The sequence below is a fragment of the Dendropsophus ebraccatus genome, chromosome 9 (genome assembly GCF_027789765.1).
Source record: "Dendropsophus ebraccatus isolate aDenEbr1 chromosome 9, aDenEbr1.pat, whole genome shotgun sequence".
Taxonomy (NCBI): domain Eukaryota; kingdom Metazoa; phylum Chordata; class Amphibia; order Anura; family Hylidae; genus Dendropsophus; species Dendropsophus ebraccatus.
In genome coordinates, this window is record NC_091462.1 from 8,496,058 (window position 1) to 8,522,389 (window position 26,332).

A 26,332-nucleotide genomic window follows, 5' to 3' on the forward strand; every position below is an offset into this window, starting at 1 on the left:
ACGATCAGCGATCACGCGGGCAGCCCCCCCAGCAGCTCCCCGCCGCCCCTCCCGCACTCACCCGCTCGCTGCAGCCGCGCTGAATAGCTCTCAGCGCTCGTTTGCTCCTCTAAACGACCTGTTTAATAGGCCCTTAAGTCTTTACTACAAAGATCTTCAGGCTCCGACAGAGTACATAGCTACATTGGGTTGGGGCTCCTCTGGCCAAATCCTCTCCTCTACTCCTCTTTACTCTACAAGCACAGCTACAACTACCTCTCTTACTTCTCCTAAAGCACCTTCTCCAAGCACAAGGGTCAAGCACTCCAGAGCGTGTAGAGATTTTTCTATTCTGTGAATCGTGTATTGTTATCCTGAGAAGCCTGACACTAAAACTGTTATATTTTTATACTACTGGGACTCTGTCATTTCCTATCCGCACCGGCACCTATAAACACACAACCGCACACCTTGGGTCATTCTTCCCCTTTCTGTGGGTGGTGTCCCATTACAGCTACACTGGGGTCTGTTCACACATATGGATCTGCTGCATACAATTTGCGAGGAATCTGTAAATGTGACTGTATCCCAACCCTGTATCCATAACCCCAACAGTAAGGTCAGATCAGAGGAGATGCTGGAGACAGAGGAGACGCTGGAGACAGAGCAGGCGCTGGAGACAGAGGAGGTGCTGGAGACAGTGCTGGAGACAGTGCTGGAGACAGAGGAGGTGCTGGAGACAGAGGAGATGCTGGAGACAGTGCTGGAGACAGTGCTGGAGACAGAGGAGGTGCTGGAGACAGAGGAGATGCTGGAGACAGAGCGGGCGCTGGAGAGACAGAGGAGACGCTGGAGAAAGAGAAGATGCTGGAGACGGAGGAGACGCTGGAGACAGAGCAGGCGCTGGAGACAGAGGAGGTGCTGGAGACAGAGGAGGTGCTGGAGACAGAGGAGGTGCTGGAGACAGTGCTGGAGACAGAGGAGATGCTGGAGACAGAGGAGGTGCTGGAGACAGTGCTGGAGACAGAGGAGATGCTGGAGACAGAGCGGGCGCTGAAGACGGAGGGGGCGCTGGAGACGGAGGAGGCGCTGGAGACGGAGGAGGCGCTGGAGACAAAGGAGATGTTGGAGACAGCGGAGATGCTGAAGACAGAGGAGGTGCTGGAGACAGAGGAGGTGCTGGAGACAGTGCTGGAGACAGAGGAGATGCTGGAGACAGAGCGGGCGCTGTATAGACAGAGGAGACGCTGGAGAAAGAGAAGATGCTGGAGACAGAGGAGGCACTGAAGACGGAGGAGGCGCTGGAGACGGAGGAGGCGCTGGAGATGGAGGAGGCGCTGGAGACAAAGGAGATGCTGGAGACAGAGGAGGCGCTGGAGACAGAGGAGGAGCTGGAGACAAAGGAGATGTTGGAGACAGCGGAGATGCTGGAGACAGAGAAGATGCTGAAGACAGAGGAGGCGGTGGAGACAGAGGAAATGCTGGAGACAGAGGAGGCGCTGGAGACAGAGAAGATGCTGGAGACAGAGGAGGCGCTGGAGACAGAGAAGATGCTGGAGACAGAGGAGATGCTGGAGACAGAGAAGATGCTGGAGACAGAAGAGGGGCTAGAGACAGAGGAGGCGCTGGAGACAGAAGATGCTGGAGACAGAGGAGGCGCTGGAGACAGAAGATGCTGGAGACAGAGGAGGCGCTGGAGACAGAGGAGATGCTGGAGATAGAGAAGACTCTGAGGTCGTATTCACACACACTGAGACGCTCACACACACACTGAGACGCTCACACACACACTGAGACGCTCGCACACACACTGAGATGATTGTACACACACACACTGAGACACTTGCACACACACACACTGAGACACACACACACATACACGCGGAGACGCTCACCACACACTGAGACGCTCACACACACACACACACACTAAGATGCTCGCACACACACATACACACTGAGATGCTCGCACACACACTAAGATGCTCGCACACACACACACACTAAGATGCTCGCACACACACACACATACACACACTGAGACGCTCGCGCGCACACACACACTGAGGTGCTCACACACACACACACACACACACACACTGAGGCACTCACACACACACACACACTCTGAGACGCTCACCACACACTGAGACGCTTGCGCGCGCACACACACACACACACTGAGGCGCTCACACACACACACACACTGAGGCGCTCACACACACACACATACACACACACACACATACACACACTGAGACGCTCACCACACACTGAGACGCTCGCGCGCACACACACACTGAGGCACTCACACACACACACACACTCTGAGACGCTCACCACACACACACACTGAGGCGCTCACACACACACACATACACACACACACACATACACACACTGAGACGCTCGCACACACACACTGAGACGCACACACACACACACTGAGACGCTCGCATGCACACTGAGACGCTTGCGCGCGCACACACACACACACTGAGGCGCTCACACACACACACACACACTGAGGCGCTCACACACACACACACACTGAGGCGCTCACACACACACACATACACACACACACACATACACACACTGAGACGCTCGCACACACACACACACTGAGACGCACACACACACACACTGAGACGCTCGCACACACACACACTGAGACGCACACACACACACACACTGAGACGCTCGCATGCACACTGAGACGCTCGCACACACACTGAGACGCTCGACACACACTGAGGTGCTCGCACGCACACTGAGACGCTCGCACACACTAACACACTGAGACGCTCGCACACACACACCCGCCCACACACACTGACACGATCGCACACACACTAAGACGCCCGCACACACACACTGAGACACTTGCACACACTGAGAAGCTCGCACACACACTGAGACACCCACACACACACACTGAGACGCTCGCACACACACACACACACACTGAGACGCTCGCACACACACGCACACTGAGAAGCTCGCACACACACTGAGAAGCTCACACACACACACACACACTGAGAAGCTTGCGCACATACATACACACGGAGACGCTCGCACACACACTGAGACTCTCGCACACACACACTGAGAAGCTCGCACACACACACTGAGACGCTCGCGCACACACACAGAGACACTCGCAGACACACACAGAGACACTCGCACACACACACAGAGACACTCGCACACACACAGAGACACTCGCACACACACACTGAGACGCTCATGGACACACACACTGAGAAGCTCATGCACACACATACACACTGAGATGCTCGCACACACTAACACACTGAGACACTCGCGCACACACACACTGAGACACTCGCACACACACTGAGACGCTCGCATGTACACTGAGACGCTCGCATGCACACAATGAGACACACACACACACTGAGATGCTCACACACACACTAACACGCTCACACACACTTACTGAGACGCTTACATACACACACACTGAGACGCTCGCACACACACTGAGACACTCGCACGCACACTGAGATGCACGCACACTGAGACCCTCGCACACACACACTGAGACGCTCGCACATACCCACTGAGATGCTCGCACACACACATACACACTGAGATGCTCGCACACACACTAAGATGCTTGCACACACACACACACTGAGATGCTCGCACACACACACACACTGAGATGCTCGCGGACACACACACTGAGACGCTCGCACACACACACACACACTGAGATGCTCGTGGACACACACAATGAGACGCTCGCGCACACACACACTGAGACGCTCGCACACACACACACACTGAGATGCTCGCGCACACACACACTGAGACGCTCGCACACACACACACACTGAGATGCTTGCGCACACACACACTGAGACGCTCGCGCACACACACACTAAGATGCTCGCACACACACACACTAAGATGCTCGCACACACACATACACACTGAGATGCTCGCACACACACTAAGATGCTCGCACACACACTAAGATGCTCGCACACACACATACACACTGAGATGCTCGCACACACACTAAGATGCTCGCACACACACACACTAAGATGCTCGCACACACACATACACACTGAGATGCTCGCACACACACTAAGATGCTCGCACACACACACACTAAGATGCTCGCACACACACACACTAAGATGCTCGCACACACACATACACACTGAGATGCTCGCACACACACTAAGATGCTCGCACACACACACACTAAGATGCTCGCACACACACACACTAAGATGCTCGCACACACACATACACACTGAGATGCTCGCACACACACTAAGATGCTCGCACACACACACTGAGACGCTCGCACAAACATAAACATACTGAAACGCTCGCGCACACACACATACACACAGGCTATAACGCTCCGGTTACCTGGACGCACAATAACAAAGAAACAATAACAATAATAACCTGAGGGCAATAAACTCGTCCCGGGCTCAAAGTTCATAGGTCAGAGGATAGATGGCGGCCATTGCCCATGGAAGGTTTACAATACTGTGCACTTTCTCCCGGGGTCAGGACAGTCAATATATAACTGCTGGGATTATCTGATTATAGATGTGCTGCAAGATATACGCCGGGTACAACCGTATAGAGGAGGCGGCGAGGACAACGCTGGAAAACACAACATTTACACTGCAGAACACCGGAGAACATTGCAGAACACTGGAGAACATTGCAGAACACGGGAGAACATTGCAGAACACCGGAGAACATTGCAGAACACGGGAGAACATTGCAGAACACCGGAGAACATTGCAGAACACCGGAGAACATTGCAGAACACTGGAGAACATTGCAGAACATCATAGAACATTGCAGAACACTGGAGAACATTGCAGAACACCGGAGAACATTGCAGAACATTTCCGAACACTGGAGAACATTGCAGAACACTGGAGAACATTGCAGAACACCGGAGAACATTGCAGAACACCGGAGAACATTGCAGAACATTAGAGAACATTGCAGAACATTAGAGAACATTGCAGAACACTGGAGAACATCGCAGAACACTGGAGAACATTGCAGAACACCGGAGAACATTGCAGAACACGGGAGAACATTGCAGAACACCGGAGAACATTGCAGAACACCGGAGAACATTGCAGAACATTGCAGAACATCAGAGAACATTGCAGAACACTGGAGAACATTGCAGAACATCAGAGAACATTGCAGAACACCGGAAAACATTGCAGAACACCGGAGAACATTCCAGAACATCAGAGAACATTGCAGAACACCGGAAAACATTGCAGAACACTGGGGAGCATCGGAGAACATTGCAGAACACCGGAGAACATTGCAGAACACCGGAGAACATTGCAGAACACCGGAGAACATTGCAGAACATCAGAGAACATTGCAGAACACCGGAAAACATTGCAGAACACTGGGGAGCATCGGAGAACATTGCAGAACACCGGAGAAGATTGCAAAACATTGCAGAACACCGGAGAACATTGCAGAACACCGGAGAAGATTGCAAAACATTGCAGAACACCGGAGAACATTGCAGAACACCGGAGAACATTACAGAACACTGCAGAACACTGCAGAACATTGCAGAACACCGGAGAACATTGCAGAACACCGGAGAACATTGCAGAACACCGTAGAACATTGCAGAACACTGGAAAACATTGCAGAACACTGGAGAACATTGCAGAACACTGGAGAACATTGCAGAACATCGGAGAACATTGCAGAACACTGGAGAACATTGCAGAACACTGGAGAACATTGCAGAACACTGGAGAACATTGGAGAACACTGGAGAACATTGCAGAACACCGGAGAACATTGCAGATCACTGGAGAACATTGGAGAACATTGCCGAACACCGCAGAACATTGCAGAACATTGCAGAACACTGGAGAACATTACAGAACACTGGAGAACATTGGAGAACACTGGAGAACATTGCAGAACACTGGAGAACATTGGAGAACATTGCAGAACACTGGAGAACATTGCAGAACACTGGAGAACATTGGAGAACATTGCAGAACACTGGAGAACATTGCAGAACATTGCCGAACACTGCAGAACATTGCAGAACACCGGAGAACATTGCAGAACACCGGAGAACATTGCAGAACACCGGAGAACATTGCAGAACACTGGAGAACATTGGAGAACATTGCCGAACACTGCAGAACATTGCAGAACACCGGAGAACATTGCAGAACATCGGAGAACATTGCAGAACATCAGAGAACATTGCAGAACACCGGAGAACATTGCAGAACACTGGAGAACATTGCAGAACACCGGAGAACATTGCAGAACACCGGAGAACATTGCAGAACACCGGAGAACATTACAGAACACCGGAGAACATTGCAGAACACTGGAGAACATTGGAGAACACTGGAGAACATTGCAGAACATTGGAGAACATTGCTGAACACTGCACAACATTACAGAACACTGGAGAACATTAAAGAATATTGCCAAGCACTGCAGAGCATTGCGCCGTCTCCTCTTGGGTGGGTTACTGCATTCCTGTTACTGATAGGCGCTGCGATTCACGGTGACATTCTCTTCAATTCTCTGGACTCCGTTTATTGCATTCGTTTATTATCGTCTCTCTTCTCCTTCTTCTCCTTCTTCTCCTTCTTCTCCTTCTTCTCCTTCTTCTCCTTCTCCTTCTTCTCCTTCTTCTTCTCCTTCTTCTCCTTCTCCTTCTTCTCCTTCTCCTTCTTCTCCTTCTCCAGAAATGCGCGTTCCGCTGTGAGGCGCCTTCCGACCACTGAGACAGGAGAGACGCAGTAACCATGAGGTATCGCTGCCGCCATGATGGAGAGAGATGCAATAAACCTGCAGGGAACTAAACAAACTAACATTAAGCAACTCAGCCACACAACAGTACCACACAGTGGCCACACAACAGTACTACACAGTGCCCACATAACAGTACCACACAGTGCCCACATAACAGTACCACACACTGCACACATAACAGTACCACACACTGCACACATAACAGTACCACACAGTGGCCACACAACAGTACTACACAGTGCCCACATAACAGTACCACACACTGCCCACATAACAGTACCACACAGTGCCCACATAACAGTACCACACACTGCCCACATAACAATACCGTACAATGCCCACATAACAGTACCACACACTGCCCACATAACAGTACCACACACTGCACACATAACAGTACCACCCAGTGCCCACATAACAGTACCACACACTGCCCACATAACAGTACCACACACTGCCCACATAACAGTACCACACACTGCCCACATAACAGTACCACACACTGCCCACACAACAGTACCACACAGTGCCCACATAACAGTACCACACACTGCCCACATAACAGTACCACACAGTGGCCACACAACAGTACCACACAGTGCCCACATTACAGTACCACACACTGCCCACACAACAGTACCACACACTGCCCACATAACAGTACTACACACTGCCCACATAACAGTACTACACACTACCCACATAACAGCACTGTACAATGCCCACATAACAGTACCACACACTGCCCACATAACAGTACTACACACTGCCCACATAACAGTACCACACACTGCCCACATAACAGTACCACACAGTGCCCACATAACAGTACTACACACTGCCCACATAACAGTACCACACACTGCCCACATAACAGTACCACACAGTGCCCACATAACAGTACCACACACTGCCCACATAACAGTACTACACACTGCCCACATAACAGTACAACACAGTGCCCACATAACAGTACCACACAGTGCTCACATAACAGTACCACACACTGCCCACATAACAGTACTACACACTGCCCACATAACAGTACCACACACTGCCCACATAACAGTACCACACAGTGCCCACATAACAGTACCACACAGTGCCCACATAACAGTACCACACACTGCCCACATAACAGTACTACACACTGCCCACATAACAGTACAACACAGTGCCCACATAACAGTACCACACAATGCCCACATAACAGTACCACACACTGCCCACATAACAGTACTACACACTGCCCAAATAACTACCACACACTGCACACATAACAGTACCACACACTGCCCACATAACTACCACACAGTGCCCACATAACAGTACCAAACACTGCCCACATAACAATACTGTACAATGCCCACATAACAGTACCACACACTGCCCACATAACAATACTGTACAATGCCCACATAACAATACCGTACAATGCCCACATAACATTACCACCCAGTGCCCACATAACAGTACCACACACTGCCCACATAACAGTACTACACAGTGCCCACATAACAGTACCACATACTGCCCACATAACAGTACCACACACTGCCCACATAACAGTACCACATAGTGCCCACATAACAGTACCACACAGTGCCCACATAATAGTACCACACAGTGCCCACATAACAGTACCACACAGTACCCACATAACAGTACCACACAGTACCCACATAACAGTACCACACAGTGCCCACATTACAGTACCACAGAGTGCCCACAGAATAGTACAACACACTGCCCACATAACAGTTTCACATAGTGCCCACATAACAGTACCACACACTGCACACATAACAGTACCACACAGTACCAGACAGTGCCCACATAACAGTACCACACACTGCACACATAACAGTACCACACACTGCACACATAACAGTACCACACAGTACCAGACAGTGCCCACATAACAGTACCACACACTGCACACATAACAGTACCACACACTGCACACATAACAGTACCACACACTGCACACATAACAGTACCACACACTGCCCACATACCAGTACCACACAGTGCCCACATAACAGTACCACAGAGTGCCCACATAATAGTACAACACACTGCCCACATAACAGTACCACATAGTGCCCACATACCAGTACCACACACTGCCCACATAACAGTACCACACAGTACCCACATAACAGTACCACACACTGCCCACATAACAGTACCACACACTGCCCACATAACAGTACCACACAGTACCCACATAACAGTACCACACACTGCCCACATAACAGTACCACACAGTACCCACATAACAGTACCACACAGTACCCACATGACAGTACCAAACGTGTGATGTATATGATATAGGTGCTTTATGTGTGATGTATATAATGTAGGTAGTATATGTGTGATGTATATGATGTATATGTGATGTAGGTGATATATATGTGACGTATATGATGTATGTGGTATATGTGTTATATAGGTGATATATATGTGATCTTTGTATGGCAGATATGTGATATTTATGTATGATATACGTGATCTTTATGTGATATATATGATGCAGGTGATGTATATGTATGATATAGGTGATGTATATGTATGATATATGTGATGTATATGATGAAGGTGATGTATATGTATGATATAGGTGATACATATCTGACATATGTGATGTATATGATGTAGGTGATGTATATGTATGATATATGTGATGTATATGTATGATATATGTGATGTATATGATGAAGGTGATGTATATGTATGATATATGTGATGTATATGATAGATGTAATGTATATGATGTAGGTGATGTATATGTATGATATATGTGATGTATATGATGAAGGTGATGTATATGTATGATATAGGTGATACATATCTGACATATGTGATGTATATGATGTAGGTGATGTATATGTATGATATATGTGATGTATATGATAGATGTGATATATATGTATGATATATGTGATGTATATGATGTAGGTGATGTATATGTATGATATATGTGATGTATATGATAGATGTGATATATATGTATGATATATGTGATGTATATGATGTAGGTGATGTATATGTATGATATATGTGATGTATATAATGTAGGTGATGTATATGATGTAGGTGATGTATATGTATGATATATGTGATGTATATGTATGATATATGTGATGTATATGATAGATGTGATATATATGTATGATATATGTGATGTATATGATGTAGGTGATGTATATGTATGATATATGTGATGTATATAATGTAGGTGATGTATATGATGTAGGTGATGTATATGTATGATATATGTGATGTATATGATAGATGTGATATATATGTATGATATATATGATGTACGTGTGATCTTTGTGCGGCAGATGGGTGATATATACGCAGAGTCGCTCCTGACTTTTCCTTGATACTTTATATCCGATAATTTTGCCTTTTATGGAAGAATCGGACGTTTTTTGCGCAGTTCTATTATTGGGAAAATAACAATGAAATTCTTATGAGCCTGTAAATATTTAATTGTCCGTTAAACATTTATGTGCGACCTTTCAGAAGTCATTAGGATGTTAAGCAGCGATTCCTGGAGGCGGGGGAGGCGATATATATGTCTTCCTCCTCCACCGCCCGACGCACATTTCCTCTGATTAGTTCTGGAAAAGATGAATGAGCCGAGTGATGGAGCCGGAGACTGTGAGATCTGATCCGGGCGAGAAGCTGAGATCTGTGTCCCTGATCGGCTGAATCCCCAGAGGAGACGAGATCAGTCACCCGTCCTTCATCACCGGGAGCCTCAACACTGCAGTGTATGGGATCAGTACAACTGATCATTCTGGAGGATCAGCAACGTTTCATCAGGCCCAGAGCAGATCCTGGAACGTTGCCCCAAACCGCCCTGTTCCCATTGGCAGTGTACAGGCTGTTATCATTACATCTCCTCTCCCATTGTGGTGTCCCACCACAGGTGTTGCTATTGGTTACAACCCTCGCAAAAGCCTGTACTTATTGTAAGTAAGTGGTGATGATAAAAGTTTCGCCACTAGATGTTGCTATTGTAGATGTATGTACTTAGATGCTGCACGGCTGAAGTATGGAAAGGGTTATTGTTTGTTTATGTGTCACATGGATCTGTGAACCTATGGATCTTCTTTATGCACCCTTCACCCACTCACAGCGCACTTTAGATACGCTGGAGATTGGAAGTCACATGGGTAGAGGAAGTGCATAAGTCTTGTGTTGGACATTGTAGGGGAAGGACGCAAGCTAGAACGCTCCCTACAGTGGTTCCTTTGGGCCCATGCCCTCTACCAGGTCCCCAGCCTCAGAAGTAGTCTTAGGTTCCTGTATGGTGAGGAAGAAAGACAAGACGCACCTAACAGTTTCTCTTCAGCTAACGCTACACAACGCTATGCAGTGTTAAACCCCTCACAGAAGAGGACAAATCAGAGATCATCTCAACCCACGCCGTGGACTAGGAGAGTCACAGTGCAGGACAGTATCCACTAAAGCCAAAGAAAGCTAGGAACTGATCCTGATAGAGCAAAGTTGCTAAGAGACTAGGAACTCTATCTCGCAGCGTGGTTGTCAGCAGGGAACCCTCAGCTTTCTGCTCATCCCAGGTAACAGAGTCTGGGGCTTGTGTCACCCTAGGAGGACAGGTCACCTAACACTGGTGGGCATAAGGTGGTGCGAAGACTCAAAGGTCAAAACACGGGCACAAGTATTCTCTTCTTCTTCTTTAGTATTCTTCTACCTCATCCTCCAACATCCCGGCAGAGCACAGTACTACATGGGTTGGGACTCTCACGACATCCTCCTCTCTGCTACTCGGATTTTTTGTATCTCTCAACACGCAACCCAGTCTACTACCACTCCCATCATTCCCTGACAAGCGTAAGTGCATCCCATTGTTTCATCCTATTCCCCAACCTGTGGCTTTCCAGCTATTGTAAAACTACCACTCCCATCTGCCATGAGCCGGAGAGCCGCAGGTTGGGAACCTTTGTCTATCTGTCTTTCCTGGTTCTGTATCCGCATAGGGAGCGATCACATCTACAGGGACCCATGCTGTATATATGTAGTGTATACCGTGACCCCATATAATAACACAGGATATATAGTGTAACATATACAGCTTCTCTCATGCGGGTGTCCTGGGAGATGGGCGGAGGGTCCGGGACAGAAGGCGTCTTCTCTTCTCTATATTCGGATCCACAGAGCTGCACCCGCACAACAGGTAGAGCCGGAGCCGGTAATAATAACACACCATACAATTATATAGTATATAACAGTGTGCACCCCTCCCCCGACCCTGCGGTTCTATATATGACACGTCCATATATCCTGCGTGACGTGACATTATTGTCAGCCGAGCACATTCTCATCACAGCTGAATTATTCCGCATATTCTACCTCTTTATGTAACGCCATGTGCTGCGTCCTTGGACTCTATGAGCGTCCTGACCTCAGCTGCCGCCATGATAGTGTCACCGCCATATAGTGCAAGAATTATCTTTTGTTTTTGTCTGTATTTTAGGCTCGCTGCACCTGCTCTGTTATAAGCACCGTCACCTTAACAGCAATTTATGACCATGAGGTTATCATTTGTGCATAAATAATACCGCCATACAATACACATGCTGACTGCCATATACCACTGCTGTACATAATTCAACCACGGACATCATAAATGATACCCCCCTACAACGCAGGACTAATACCGCCACCTAACGGCCATAGTGTTCATAAATACTACTGCAATAAAGCACATAAATAATGCAACCACAATAATTATAAATAATACCGTCCTACAATGCACGAATAATGAGCGGATAAATAAAACCACCAAACAGTACGCGTCAGACTTCATCATTTCTGCTTGAAAAAGGAGCGGAGAGAGATAGAAACACTTCAAAATCTGTAAAACGAGAGCGAAGCGAAGAAGGGGGGGGGGGGGGCGGATGATGGATGAGGAACTTATAGCTCCTAAATGTTATAATTAACTTTTATGTGAGGATAAATGGAGGAAAGATCACTTATAAGAGGAGTCCATCACGTCTGATGCCGTACAGCGCAGAAATGATACCGCCATTAATAAAAATAATAATAAATAATGCCGCCATATGCAGAATGAACACTGATATAGAGTTAATAAATAATACCGCCATATTAATTACGCGTTTCCTCCATTTTATTTGCACCAATCGGTAATTTTCCTTCATGTGGTGATTTAATGCATTATTTTTCCATAAATCTGCCCCCCCAACCTTTGTGGGGGGTATTACTGCTGTATTATGTCCATTACTGGTGTGCTATTGTGTCTTTGTGATAGCTGTAAGGATTTCATGCTGTATTGTGCTGCTATTGCCTTGTTCTCACACGTGCTCCTTGGATGTACAGTGGGTGTCATTGCCATCTCTGTGTTGTCATCCCACAGACAGTGGAGCTGTCAGTCACAGGCAGCTGTCACTGCTGCCCCTGACAGTGGGGGTGGACACTGAGTCACTGCATTTATAGGTGACATGAGGCCATATATAATCCTGTGTTTTGGCGCCTCTGGTGCGTTCACAGTGAGATCTGCTGTCTGATTGGACAAAGTCTTGGCTCCTCCCCCGAGGAGCACATCTTCTGGCTGTGATAGAAAGAAGAGGCCACAGAGGGAGGACACTGGGAGTCTGTGGAGGAGTAAAGCCCATTCAGACTGCCTGAGTTAGAAGAGGCCCGCGGAGGGGTAGATAGAGGGCAGGCCACATCGAGAGGACAAGACGGTAAGAGGCCCAGTGGCTACATACCGCAAAGGCACTAAGGTTAGGATCAGCACTGCTTACCCACAGTCAGGTCAATGGCCTTCAGAGACTGAGAGACCTTGGGCTGTGAATGGTGTCAAGGAGGAGGAGCCTGTTATTCCCTGGGTCCTAGCACCACAGTATACCTGCCCCAGCCAGGTACACTCTGCATACAGCACGGTGAGGTGTAGCAGTGCGAGGGCCCAGAAAAAAACAGGCTCCGCCTTTTTTGACACCATTTACAGCCCAATTAATGGTGTTTCTTATGAAAATTTTAAAAAAACAGGCAACAAGGATCTGTTCTAAATACTTTGATATCTATGTGTGGTGCAACCGGCTTGGTAAGCGGTCGGGGGGGACAGATACCCTTTAAGCACTGCAGGGGGGGCGCATGCTGTAGATGGGGATAGCCTCCCTTTGACCCCTTAAAAGCACAAAAGCTTTGGGAGCTGTCAGCCATCTTGGATACAACCTAACCCGGTCTGCTGCAACTTCTTTGTTGGAGAGACTGGTGATCTGTGCGCCTGTACTAGAGACTGTGAGCACTAGTGACAGTAACCACAAAGCGTGTAGTGCCTGACTGAGTGAGCTGTTTGTTGGCAGTGACTCTCTGCGGGCGGCACCACACCAGCACCGCGCAGCCTCATGGCCTTATGTTCTGCCCCCCATAATCGCTCACAATTACCCTTAATTCTCACAGAAAACATGGCCGTTCCTTGTTTTATGGGCGATCTTAGAATTTCCTTATCTTATCGGGACGCTTTACTGCGCAGATAAGTGGGGATCATAAAACCCTCTAAGGGCCATAATCCAGGTGCAGAACGCCTGACTCCTCGGATTATTAGCCAGGAAGAGATTTATCTGGTCATTAGCTGTAAGAATGGCGGACGGGACGCGGTCACCGGACGTCACTAACAACGAGCCATCAGAGACCTGCCGCAACCCTCCACTGCCCGGTAATACGGAGGTGTGAGCGGGGGCCGAGGACGGCAGAAGGACACGGGCTGCACCACTATAAGGACAGTATCATATACCGCTATAAGGACAGCATCACATACCGCTATAAGGACAGCATCACACACCACTATAAGGACAGTATCATATACCGCTATAAGGACAGTATCACATACCGCTATAAGGACAGCATCACATACCGCTATAAGGACAGTATCACATACTGCTATAAGGACAGTATCATATACCGCTATAAGGACAGTATCACACACCACTATAAGGACAGTATCACATACCGCTATAAGGACATTATCACATACTGCTATAAGGACAGTATCACATACTGCTATAAGGACAGCATCACATACCGCTATAAGGACAGTATCACATACTGCTATAAGGACAGCATCACATACCGCTATAAGGACAGTATCACATACTGCTATAAGGACAGTATCACACACCGCTATAAGGACATTATCACACACCGCTATAAGGACAGTATCACATACCGCTATAAGGACAGTATCACATACCGCTATAAGGACAGTATCACATACCGCTATAAGGACAGCATCACATACCGCTATAAGGACAGTATCACATACCGCTATAAGGACAGTATCACACACCGCTATAAGGACAGTATCACACACCACTATAAGGACAGTATCACACACCGCTATAAGGACAGTATCACACACCGCTATAAGGACAGTATCACACACCACTATAAGGACAGTATCACATACCGCTATAAGGACAGTATCACATACCGCTATAAGGACAGCATCACATACCGCTATAAGGACAGTATCACATACTGCTATAAGGACAGTATCACACACCACTATAAGGACAGTATCACATACCGCTATAAGGACAGTATCACATACTGCTATAAGGACAGTATCACATACCGCTATAAGGACAGCATCACATACTGCTATAAGGACAGTATCACATACTGCTATAAGGACAGTATCACATACCGCTATAAGGACAGCATCACATACCACTATAAGGACAGCATCACATACCGCTATAAGGACAGTATCACATACTGCTATAAGGACAGTATCATATACCGCTATAAGGACAGTATCACACACCGCTATAAGGACAGTATCACACACCACTATAAGGACAGCATCACATACCGCTATAAGGACAGCATCACATACCCATGTGCCCTGTCCAGGTGTCTCTTCTTCCCTCAGACACAACTACAGCGCTATCTTTCACATAATTTGTATATGGTGTTTTTCCACCAGTTATTCCCTCTGCAGGCTCCACCTCTCTCTTCGTGTAGAGCAGCTATTGTGATGTCTCTTGGATATTGTGCACACACAGAAGAGGGGATCCTATTCCTATGAAGCTGCAGCAGCACAGAGGACATTATAGAGCAGTAATGAGCAGTGTAAGCTGTGATTCCAGCACTGGCAAGATATAACACTACAGTCTTCAGCAGCTTCTCTGTCTCCCAGCTTTAGTGTAGAGAATAATGTGGAGAATAATCTAGAAGCTGAATTCTGGAAGTGCCCTTCAAAAGAACTAAAACATATTCCTGGTAATAATCTCCAATCATGATGCTATTGTTAGAGCGATTTCAGCTGCACAATATCTATAATCTCTTATCAATGAGCCTCATAGAACAATGTAGAACACTGCAGCTCATGGTGATCGTCGTATAACAACGGCCACAATGGTCTTACACAATGTCTCCATCAGACTCCGAGAGTCATACCGTATATATAAGATGGTGCTGGTGACAGTCATGCTGTACATATAGAGATGGTGCTGGTGACAGTCATACTGTACATATAAGATGGTGCTGGTGACAGTCATACCGTACATATAGAGATGGTGCTGGTGACAGTCATACCGTACATATAAGATGGTGCTGGTGACAGTCATACTGTACATATAAGATGGTGCTGGTGACAGTCATACTGTACATATAAGATGGTGCTGGTGACAGTCATACTGTACATATAACATGGTGCTGGTGACAGTCATACTGTACATATAAGATGGTGCTGGTGACAGTCATACTGTACATATAAGATGGTGCTGGTGACAGTCATACTGTACATATAAGATGGTGCTGGTGACAGTCATACTGTACATATAACATGGTGCTGGTGACAGTCATACTGTACATATGGGTGCTGGTGACAGTCACACTGTACATATAGAGATGGTGCTGGTGACAGTCATACCGTACATATAGAGATGGTGCTGGTGACAGTCATACCGTACATATAAGATGGTGCTGGTGACAGTCATACTGTACATATAAGATGGTGCTGGTGACAGTCATACTGTACATATAAGATGGTGCTGGTGACAGTCATACTGTACATATAAGATGGTGCTGGTGACAGTCATACCGTACATATAAGATGGTGCTGGTGACAGTCATACCGTACATATAAGATGGTGCTGGTGACAGTCATACCGTACATATAAGATGGTGCTGGTGACAGTCATACTGTACATATAAGATGGTGCTGGTGACAGTCATACCGTACATATAAGATGGTGCTGGTGACAGTCATACTGTACATATAAGATGGTGCTGGTGACAGTCACACTGTACATATAGAGATGGTGCTGGTGACAGTCATACTGTACATATAGAGATGGTGCTGGTGACAGTCATACCGTACATATAGAGATGGTGCTGGTGACAGTCATACCGTACATATAAGATGGTGCTGGTGACAGTCATACTGTACATATAAGATGGTGCTGGTGACAGTCATACTGTACATATAAGATGGTGCTGGTGACAGTCATACTGTACATATAAGATGGTGCTGGTGACAGTCATACCGTACATATAAGATGGTGCTGGTGACAGTCATACCGTACATATAAGATGGTGCTGGTGACAGTCATACCGTACATATAAGATGGTGCTGGTGACAGTCATACTGTACATATAAGATGGTGCTGGTGACAGTCATACCGTACATATAAGATGGTGCTGGTGACAGTCATACTGTACATATAAGATGGTGCTGGTGACAGTCACACTGTACATATAGAGATGGTGCTGGTGACAGTCATACTGTACATATAGAGATGGTGCTGGTGACAGTCATACCGTACATATAGAGATGGTGCTGGTGACAGTCATACCGTACATATAAGATGGTGCTGGTGACAGTCATACTGTACATATAAGATGGTGCTGGTGACAGTCATACCGTACATATAAGATGGTGCTGGTGACAGTCATACTGTACATATAAGATGGTGCTGGTGACAGTCATACCGTATATATAAGATGGTGCTGGTGACAGTCATACTGTACATATAGAGATGGTGCTGGTGACAGTCATACTGTACATATAAGATGGTGCTGGTGACAGTCACACTGTACATATAGAGATGGTGCTGGTGACAGTCATACTGTACATATAAGATGGTGCTGGTGACAGTCATACCGTACATATAAGATGGTGCTGGTGACAGTCATACTGTACATATAAGATGGTGCTGGTGACAGTCATACCGTACATATAAGATGGTGCTGGTGACAGTCATACCGTACATATAAGATGGTGCTGGTGACAGTCATACTGTACATATAAGATGAAGCTGGTGACAGTCATACCGTACATATAAGATGGTGCTGGTGACAGTCATACTGTACATATGGGTGCTGGTGACAGTCACACTGTACATATAGAGATGGTGCTGGTGACAGTCATACCGTACATATAGAGATGGTGCTGGTGACAGTCATACTGTACATATAAGATGGTGCTGGTGACAGTCATACTGTACATATAAGATGGTATGTGTGTGTATGTATGTGTAGTGTATGTATACCATATATGTGTATGTCCCTGTATGTATACCATATATGTGTATGTTCCTGTATGTATACCATATATGTGTATGTCCCTGTATGTATACTATATATGTGTATGTCCCTGTATGTGTACCATATATATGTGTATGTCCCTGTATGTATACTACATATGTGTATGTCCCTGTATGTATACCATATATGTGTATGTCCCTGTATGTATACCATATATGTGTATGTCCCTGTATGTATACCATATATGTGTATGTCCCTGTATGTATACCATATACGTGTATGTCCCTGTATGTATACCATATACGTGTATGTCCCTGTATGTGTACCATATACGTGTATGTCCCTGTATGTATACCATATATGTGTATGTCCCTGTATGTGTACCATATATGTGTATGTCCCTGTATGTATACCATATATGTGTATGTCCCTGTATGTGTACCATATATGTGTATATCCCTGTATGTATACCATATATGTGTATGTCCCTGTATGTATACCATATATGTGTATGTCCCTGTATGTATACCATATATGTGTATGTCCCTGTATGTATACCATATATGTGTATGTCCCTGTATGTATACTATATATGTGTATGTCCCTGTATGTGTACCATATATGTGTATGTCCCTGTATGTGTACCATATATGTGTATGTCCCTGTATGTATACTATATATGTGTATGTCCCTGTATGTGTACCATATATGTGTATGTCCCTGTATGTGTACCATATATATGTGTATGTCCCTGTATGTGTACCATATATATGTGTATGTCCCTGTATGTGTACCATATATGTGTATGTCCCTGTATGTATACCATATATGTGTATGTCCCTGTATGTATACTATATATGTGTATGTCCCTGTATATGTGCCATATATGTGTATGCCCCTGTATGTGTACTATATATGTGTATGTCCCTGTATGTGTACCATATATGTGTATGTCCCTGTATGTATACTATATATGTGTATGTCCCTGTATGTGTACCATATATGTGTATGTCCCTGTATGTATACTATATATGTGTATGTCCCTGTATGTATACCATATATGTGTATATCCCTGTATGTATACTATATATGTGTATGTCCCTGTATGTGTACCATATATGTGTATGTCCCTGTATGTGTACCATATATGTGTATGTCCCTGTATGTGTACCATATATATGTGTATGTCCCTGTATGTATACCATATATGTGTATGTCCCTGTATGTATACTATATATGTGTATGTCCCTGTATGTATACCATATATGTGTATGTCCCTGTATGTATACCATATATGTGTATGTCCCTGTATGTATACCATATATGTGTATGTCCCTGTATGTATACTATATATGTGTATGTCCCTGTATGTATACCATATATGTGTATGTCCCTGTATGTGTACTATATATGTGTATGTCCCTGTATGTATACTATATATGTGTATGTCCCTGTATGTATACTATATATGTGTATGTCCCTGTATGTATACCATATATGTGTATGTCCCTGTATGTGTATGTCCCTGTATGTGTACTATATATGTGTATGTCCCTGTATGTATACCATATATGTGTATGTCCCTGTATGTATACCATATATGTGTATGTCCCTGTATGTATACCATATATGTGTATGTCCCTGTATGTATACTATATATGTGTATGTCCCTGTATGTATACTATATATGTGTATGTCCCTGTATGTATACTATATATGTGTATGTCCCTGTATGTGTACCATATATGTGTATGTCCCTGTATAGTGTATGTGCGTGTTCAGACATGCTGTAGTGTGATGCAGCAGAGCTGTGTATGAGATGTCAGACTGGCTGCGGCCGTTGAACGCTCACAATCCATTAACATTCCCGTCTTGCCGTCACTCACCTGGCGAATATTATCTTGAAATTGTTCCATTTTTGCCATTCGGCGGCTAAATGATTGCCGGGCGCCTTGGGACGGCCGGGAACGTTCCTGGCTATGAGACACCTGTTCATTTGCTCTCTGGCTGCGATCGCTCAGAACACATAGACGTTCCTCCGAAAATACTTGTCTTTTATTCAAGCTTGTCACGGCTGAGACGGCGATATCAAGGATAATTACCCTCATCTGGAGACGTCTGCATTCTGCTCACATCAAAGAATCTGCAAAATATCAAAGCGCCAACCTGATATCTCTCCTGAGAGCGGAGAAAGGATGGGGCCCCCGGGGGCCACACAATGCCCGACCGTGAGACGTGAGGCGCCAGACCCAGCACCAAGGATCAGACCAATCATTAGGCCTTAGCTATCACAACTCTGCGTTACCCGTAGCAACCACATGTCACCACACAACCAATCAGAACTCAGCTTTCATATATTTAAATGCTCTGGTAAAATGGAAGCTGCACTGTGATTGGTTGCTGTAGGCAGCAAAGTGTGTGCAGCAGTACATCAGTGTTCCCTACCTATGGCGCTCCTGCCAGATGTTGTAAAACTACAACTGCCATCATATCCTGGCAGCTGCAGGTTGGGTAACACTGCTGAACATAATGAAGTACATCAGGCATGGGGAGCCTTTAGTCATCCAGCTGTTGCAGAGCTACAGCTCCCATCATACCTGGACAGCTGAAGATCTTGGTTCTGTATGTACTGTGCTCGGTCCTGGTGCTGTATCTACTGAGCTTTGTTCTGGTGCTGTAAATACTGTGCTTGGTCCTGGTGCTGTATCTACTGAGCTTGGTTCTGGTGCTGTAAATACTGTGCTTGGTTTTGGTGAGGTATGTGCTTGGTTTTGGTACTTTATTTATTAGAGATGAGCGAACCGGGTTTGGGTTCGAGGTGATCCGAACCCGAACATTAGGTATTTGATTAGCGGTGGCTGCTGAACTTGGATAAAGCTCTAAGGTTGTCTGGAAAACATGGATACAGCCAATGACTATATCCATGATTTCCACATAGCCTTAGGGCTTTATCCAAGTTCAGCAGCCACCGGTAATCAAATGCCAAAAGTTCGGGTTCGGATCGACTCGAGCATGCTCCAGGTTCGCTCATCTCTATTATTTATGCACTGAGCTTTGTTCTTGGTCTGTAAGTACTATGCTTGTTTCTGGTGCTGTGTGTGCTGTGCTTGGTTCTGTTGCTTTATTTATGCACTGAGCTTTGTTCTTGGTCTGTAAGTACTATGCTTGTTTCTGGTGCTGTATGTGCTGTGCTTGGTTCTGGTGCTGTGTGTACTGTGCTTGGTTCTGTTGCTGTATGTGCTGTGCTTGGTTCTGGTGCTGTAAGTACTATACTTGTTTCTGATCCTGTATGTGCTGTTGTAATGCTATAATTTTGTTCTGAATGATCTGGCGCTATACTTCTGTAAGTAAAATACTAAGTTCTGTGCTTAAAACTGGGGTCTTATTTACAAACAGAACATAGTCCTGGTGCTAAGCATATGTATTGAGTTTGATTCTAGTGCCGTAGGTATGTAGTCATCTTGGTTCTGATATGTTATCTCTGTATTGAGCTTAGTTCTGCCCCTGTAGTTATGTGCTGACTTTGGTTCTTTTGCTATATTTATGTAATGAGTTTGGTTCTGGTTTTGTATCTCGGTACCGGGTTTAGTTCTGATGCTGTATTTATATACTGAAGTAATTTCTGGCACCATATATACTGAGCTTGGGTCTATGACTGCATCTCTGTATTAAAGGGGAACTATCAGCAGGTGAGACGAATCTAACCTGCTGATAGCTCTCTAGTGGGCACAGTGCGCTGAGGAGGAAGGGATGTCTCTTACCTTCATCCTCGCCACTGTTAGGGCCCTATTCCACCAGACGATTACCGTTCAGATTATCGTCAAATCGTTCGAATCTAAACGATAATCGTTCGGTTGAAATGCAGTTAACGATTAACGACCGAACGAGAAATCGTCGATCGCTTTATAAGACCTGGACCTATTTTTATCGTTGCTTGTTCGCAAAACGTTCGCAAATCGTTCGCATTGAATAAGACGTCGTTAGCAGCAGATACGAATGCAATAGCGAAGAAATAGCGAAGAAAAGACAATCGCAAATATGATTATAAGTAACGATTATCGTTCCATAGAAATGAGTGAACATTTTCAGGTCTTTCCCAATAGCGGTCGTTTGAGATCGTTAACAATTATGCAAACGATAATCGTCCGGTGGAATAGGGCCCTTAGCGTGCTGTTACCTTTGGAATCCCCCACCCCACCAGACACACCTTCATCCTTGGTGCCCCATGCCCGCTAGGGAGCTATCAGCAGGTTAGATTCGTCTCATCTGCTGATAGCTCCCCTTTAAGCTTGGATCTACTGCTGTTCTGGCCAGCCTGGGTTTGGCACAATATCTGTGTCTTGAGTTTGGTTCTGATACTGTATTTAGGTTATGGGCAGCTTCTATTGCTTGAACACAATCCTGTAATTATACACTAAGATTTGGATTTGGGATTGGGCAATTTGCTGCTCACATCTATGGTACAGAATGTATTTATAGGTCTATACGTCGATAGGTATGTGTAATATAGTTATGTCATTTTATTATTAGGATGGCAATCCAGGGAGCCAGGCTGTTATATAGCTATTCAGGTGCCAGGTTACTATTCATTATATTGTAGAGCAGGAATACGCAATACACTGCAGGAAGCCACCTGTATAGCAATGGAATTTTTTGCTGAATTTTATGTTGTAAACCGCCACCCCATCCCCTACTGCAGGGCTAGGGAAACTTAGCACTCCAGCTGTTGCAAAACTACAACTCCCATCATGCCTGGACAGCCAAAGCTAAAGCTTTGGCTGTCCAGGCATGATGGGAGTTGTAGTTTTGCAACAGCTGGAGTGCCAAGGTTCCTTACCGCTGCCCTACTGCCATCCTATGGCCATAGTGAGTGTGCGGCAGCTGCTGTACCACTGGTAGCTGATGAGTGATTAAGCCCCTCATCACTCATCTCCCTCTCATCAATGTTTATATGTATTTACCCATAGAAGCAATTCAGACACATTGTTACAGATGCCCTGATCAGATGTGATTAGGATCCTGCTAAGATCAGGACTCTGCTGCCACCTAGTGGGGATGCCGCGTCAGGCGATGCCAGGGCTCCGGTCGTCACTCTCGGCTCCTGTCAGCCCGCCCTGCCCCCCTCTCCACGTTGACGCAGCACCTGGCATGTGAAATAAATGAATGGCGTTTATCAAAGTCACCGCAGGCAAAACTGGGGCAAAGAAGGTTTCTGATTTATCAAAGAAAATCCGCCGACTGCGAAACGTTCTCGGTGTCTTTGAAGTTCTCGTCTTTCAGCCTTGAGAAAAGTTCTATGAATGCGTGAAGTTTCTAAAAATTATTCCAACAAAGTCTCTTCGGAGTGACTATGGAGAAGGGGAGACGCAGGGGAGCGGTAGTGGCGGGGTCTGCCTGCCGCCTCCTCGTGGCCTTGCTGGTCTCACTGGTTACATTCTGTGGTGCGGATCATTCTGGATATATACGATATGGACGGATACCATGTGGGTATCCATGGATCTCAGTCTATGAACAATTACAGCAGATACAGGACGATTCTATATGGATCAGTGTAGACGAGATCTCCAGATCTTACATCAATGTGAATTAGGTGACTGTTCCCCAACCTGTGGCTCTCCAGCTGTTACAGAACAACAACTCCCATCATGTCCGGACAGCAGCTGGAGGCCATGTCTGTGGCCGTCCATATAAACATACTCACCTGCTGTAGGCTGCAGTGTCCTCCTCTGGCTTCTCCATAGTGTGCACGAGGGATGTCACATGTGCACCGCAATGCTGGGGGGAGGTAGCGGCCTCTTGTGGCCGGAGGTATAAAGCTGCCAGTGACTCCCATCCCACAGTGTCATATCTAACCAAATGGGCTCCTGACAGTTAAAGGGGCAGTGTCAGTACTTTGCAGCATCTGCCCAGATGATGGAGCTGGCCCGGGCAGCCATGTATCGCATCGAGTCTGGATGAGCATCCGGAGCTGTGCAGAGTTTTCTATGCCCCCATAGGTTTCTATGGAATAACCATGCCAGAATACCGGACACATATAAGACATCTATCTGCACTGGGGGGACTTGCTACTAGTTTATTAAGAGGCCTTTGTATAAAGTAGCAGCCGGGGTGTGAAGTGTTAAACGTTGACATTTTTTGCACAAAGGGGACCTAATGCAAAAGGGTTGTGATACCAGAAAACGGGAGTATTGTGGGAAATCTTCTTTGGGATTGTAGCTTCAGCTGGAGCTGAAATGTTTATAAGGAAGTTCAAAAGACGAGAAAACTGCGAAAAGAGAAAAATACGTTCCAAATAGTATTAAAAAAGTTAGACAATTTGGGAATTTTTCTGCCTGTTAAACAGATGTCTTTTCAGCAAAAAAAAAAAGCCCAAAAGACTGAGAGGGAAAAGATCTTCTCGCCTCTCGCACTGGCTGCAGCTGTAGCGCACTGGAGTCCGATGGTTCGGCATTGGATTACCGGTGGCTGGAGTAGTTGGATGCCGCCCTAGGGAGTCCTGGAAATCATGGCTGCTGCTATAGGCCATAGGCTGTATCCATCAAGACTCCCTATGGCGGTATCCAACTCCTCCAACCACCGATAATCCAATGCCGAACCATCGGACTCCAGCGCGCTCCAGCTGTGCACATCTGTAGTGACATTTTTAAGAAATTTTTAAGAAATTTTTAAGAAATTTTTAATTGACTTGTATGAAGCCTTAACTACCACTGTAGCAGCCATAGCAACTGCTATGGGGCCCACTGCATCAAGGGGCCCTGTTGCCTGCTCCTGCAATACACTGGGCCCCCTGAGCTGCCGTCATTTGCAGCACTAGGTAGCCAAGTGGGCCTCCCAGGTTCTGCAAATGTCCCTTTACCTGCAGCCACTCCTGACAAGCCCTTGCACTTTTGAATAAACTTGACGGCTTAGTGGTCATTGAGGAATGGGGGGCCCCAATCAAAAGTTTGCTATGGGGCCAGCCATTTCTAGTTACGCCCCTGGCCTTATCTGTACCTTTTATTCATCCCACTCTTTTACGTTTTATTTTCTATTTTCTTTCTTTTTATAATAATTTCTCTCCCAGTCTCCTGGTCTTCTCCGGGCGGTTTGCATCGTTGCACTGAGAGGACGAGGCCCAAGGTCGCTGGCGATCTCTCCCGTGCGCCGCACTCACCGGTTTTGCTAAATTGAATTTCCCATTTGCTAAATATTTTGTTTTAATATGAAAAAAAAAAAAAAAAAAAAAACTGCTAATGACATTTGAGCCATTAGGAAAATAAAAACATGGCGTCCTTTGTGATGGCGGTAATGGGTGCGCGGCGTTCCCTGATGGATTTTATTACACCAATTCCGGCTTTCAACCTCCTGCGACTAAGCCAAATTAATTGAGCCCCCTATCAATCCATTTTGCGTTGATTGAATTTTCTGGATTAGCCTGACCTTTCCGCAGCGACATTAACGCAGCTCGGAGGAAAGTCACAGAAGAGAAAGTCAGGGAGGAAGCGAGCGGCGGCGGCAAAGTTTCTTTCCAATTTGTATGTAAAATGTATTGAAATGGTTGTAATTCCACTTAGCTGCTGCAAATGTGCTGAGCAAATGCCAGCCGCTTCTGCCGAGTCAGCGCTTGTCACACCGAGGAAATCAAATGCCGCCTCATAAAGCTCAGGCCCCGACAGGAACGCCGAGGATGTGACCAGGAGAGACGGATGCATTAACCCCTTGTGACATGGAGCTTTGACAGCCAGGACAGTGATACATTGTAACAAGTCATCACCTGTGAGTATTACCGGGATTCTGCAGGTTTTACCCTAACTTTTCTGTGTACACGAGAAGCGGCGCTATTCTCAGCCAATATATAACTTGTAAATGACATTTATCACTGGTTTTCTCCTTTGCATCTCTAATCTTCAGTTGTCCATGATCGGGTCGGTGTAGACTATACACTGCACACGCAGAAGAGAAGCTTTTGATCTCCCATATT

General features: G+C 46.1%; 2 protein-coding genes across 2 annotated transcripts; one reads left to right on the forward strand and one right to left on the reverse strand.

Annotated features, from left to right (window-relative positions):
* The first annotated feature begins 843 nt into the window (after positions 1-843).
* LOC138801737 (110 kDa antigen-like) lies at positions 844-1,266 on the forward strand. The gene has a single exon (XM_069984831.1). The coding sequence runs from the start codon at positions 844-846 to the stop codon at positions 1,264-1,266; it is 423 nt and encodes a 140-aa protein (XP_069840932.1).
* A 5,330-nt stretch (positions 1,267-6,596) lies between these two features.
* On the reverse strand, positions 6,597-20,542 carry LOC138801738 (uncharacterized). The gene is made up of 2 exons (XM_069984832.1): positions 20,259-20,542; positions 6,597-6,852 (listed from the first exon to the last, which is right to left on the reverse strand). The coding sequence occupies exons 1-2, from the start codon at positions 20,366-20,368 to the stop codon at positions 6,597-6,599; spliced, it is 366 nt and encodes a 121-aa protein (XP_069840933.1). The 5' UTR covers positions 20,369-20,542.
* Positions 20,543-26,332: the final 5,790 nt, after the last annotated feature.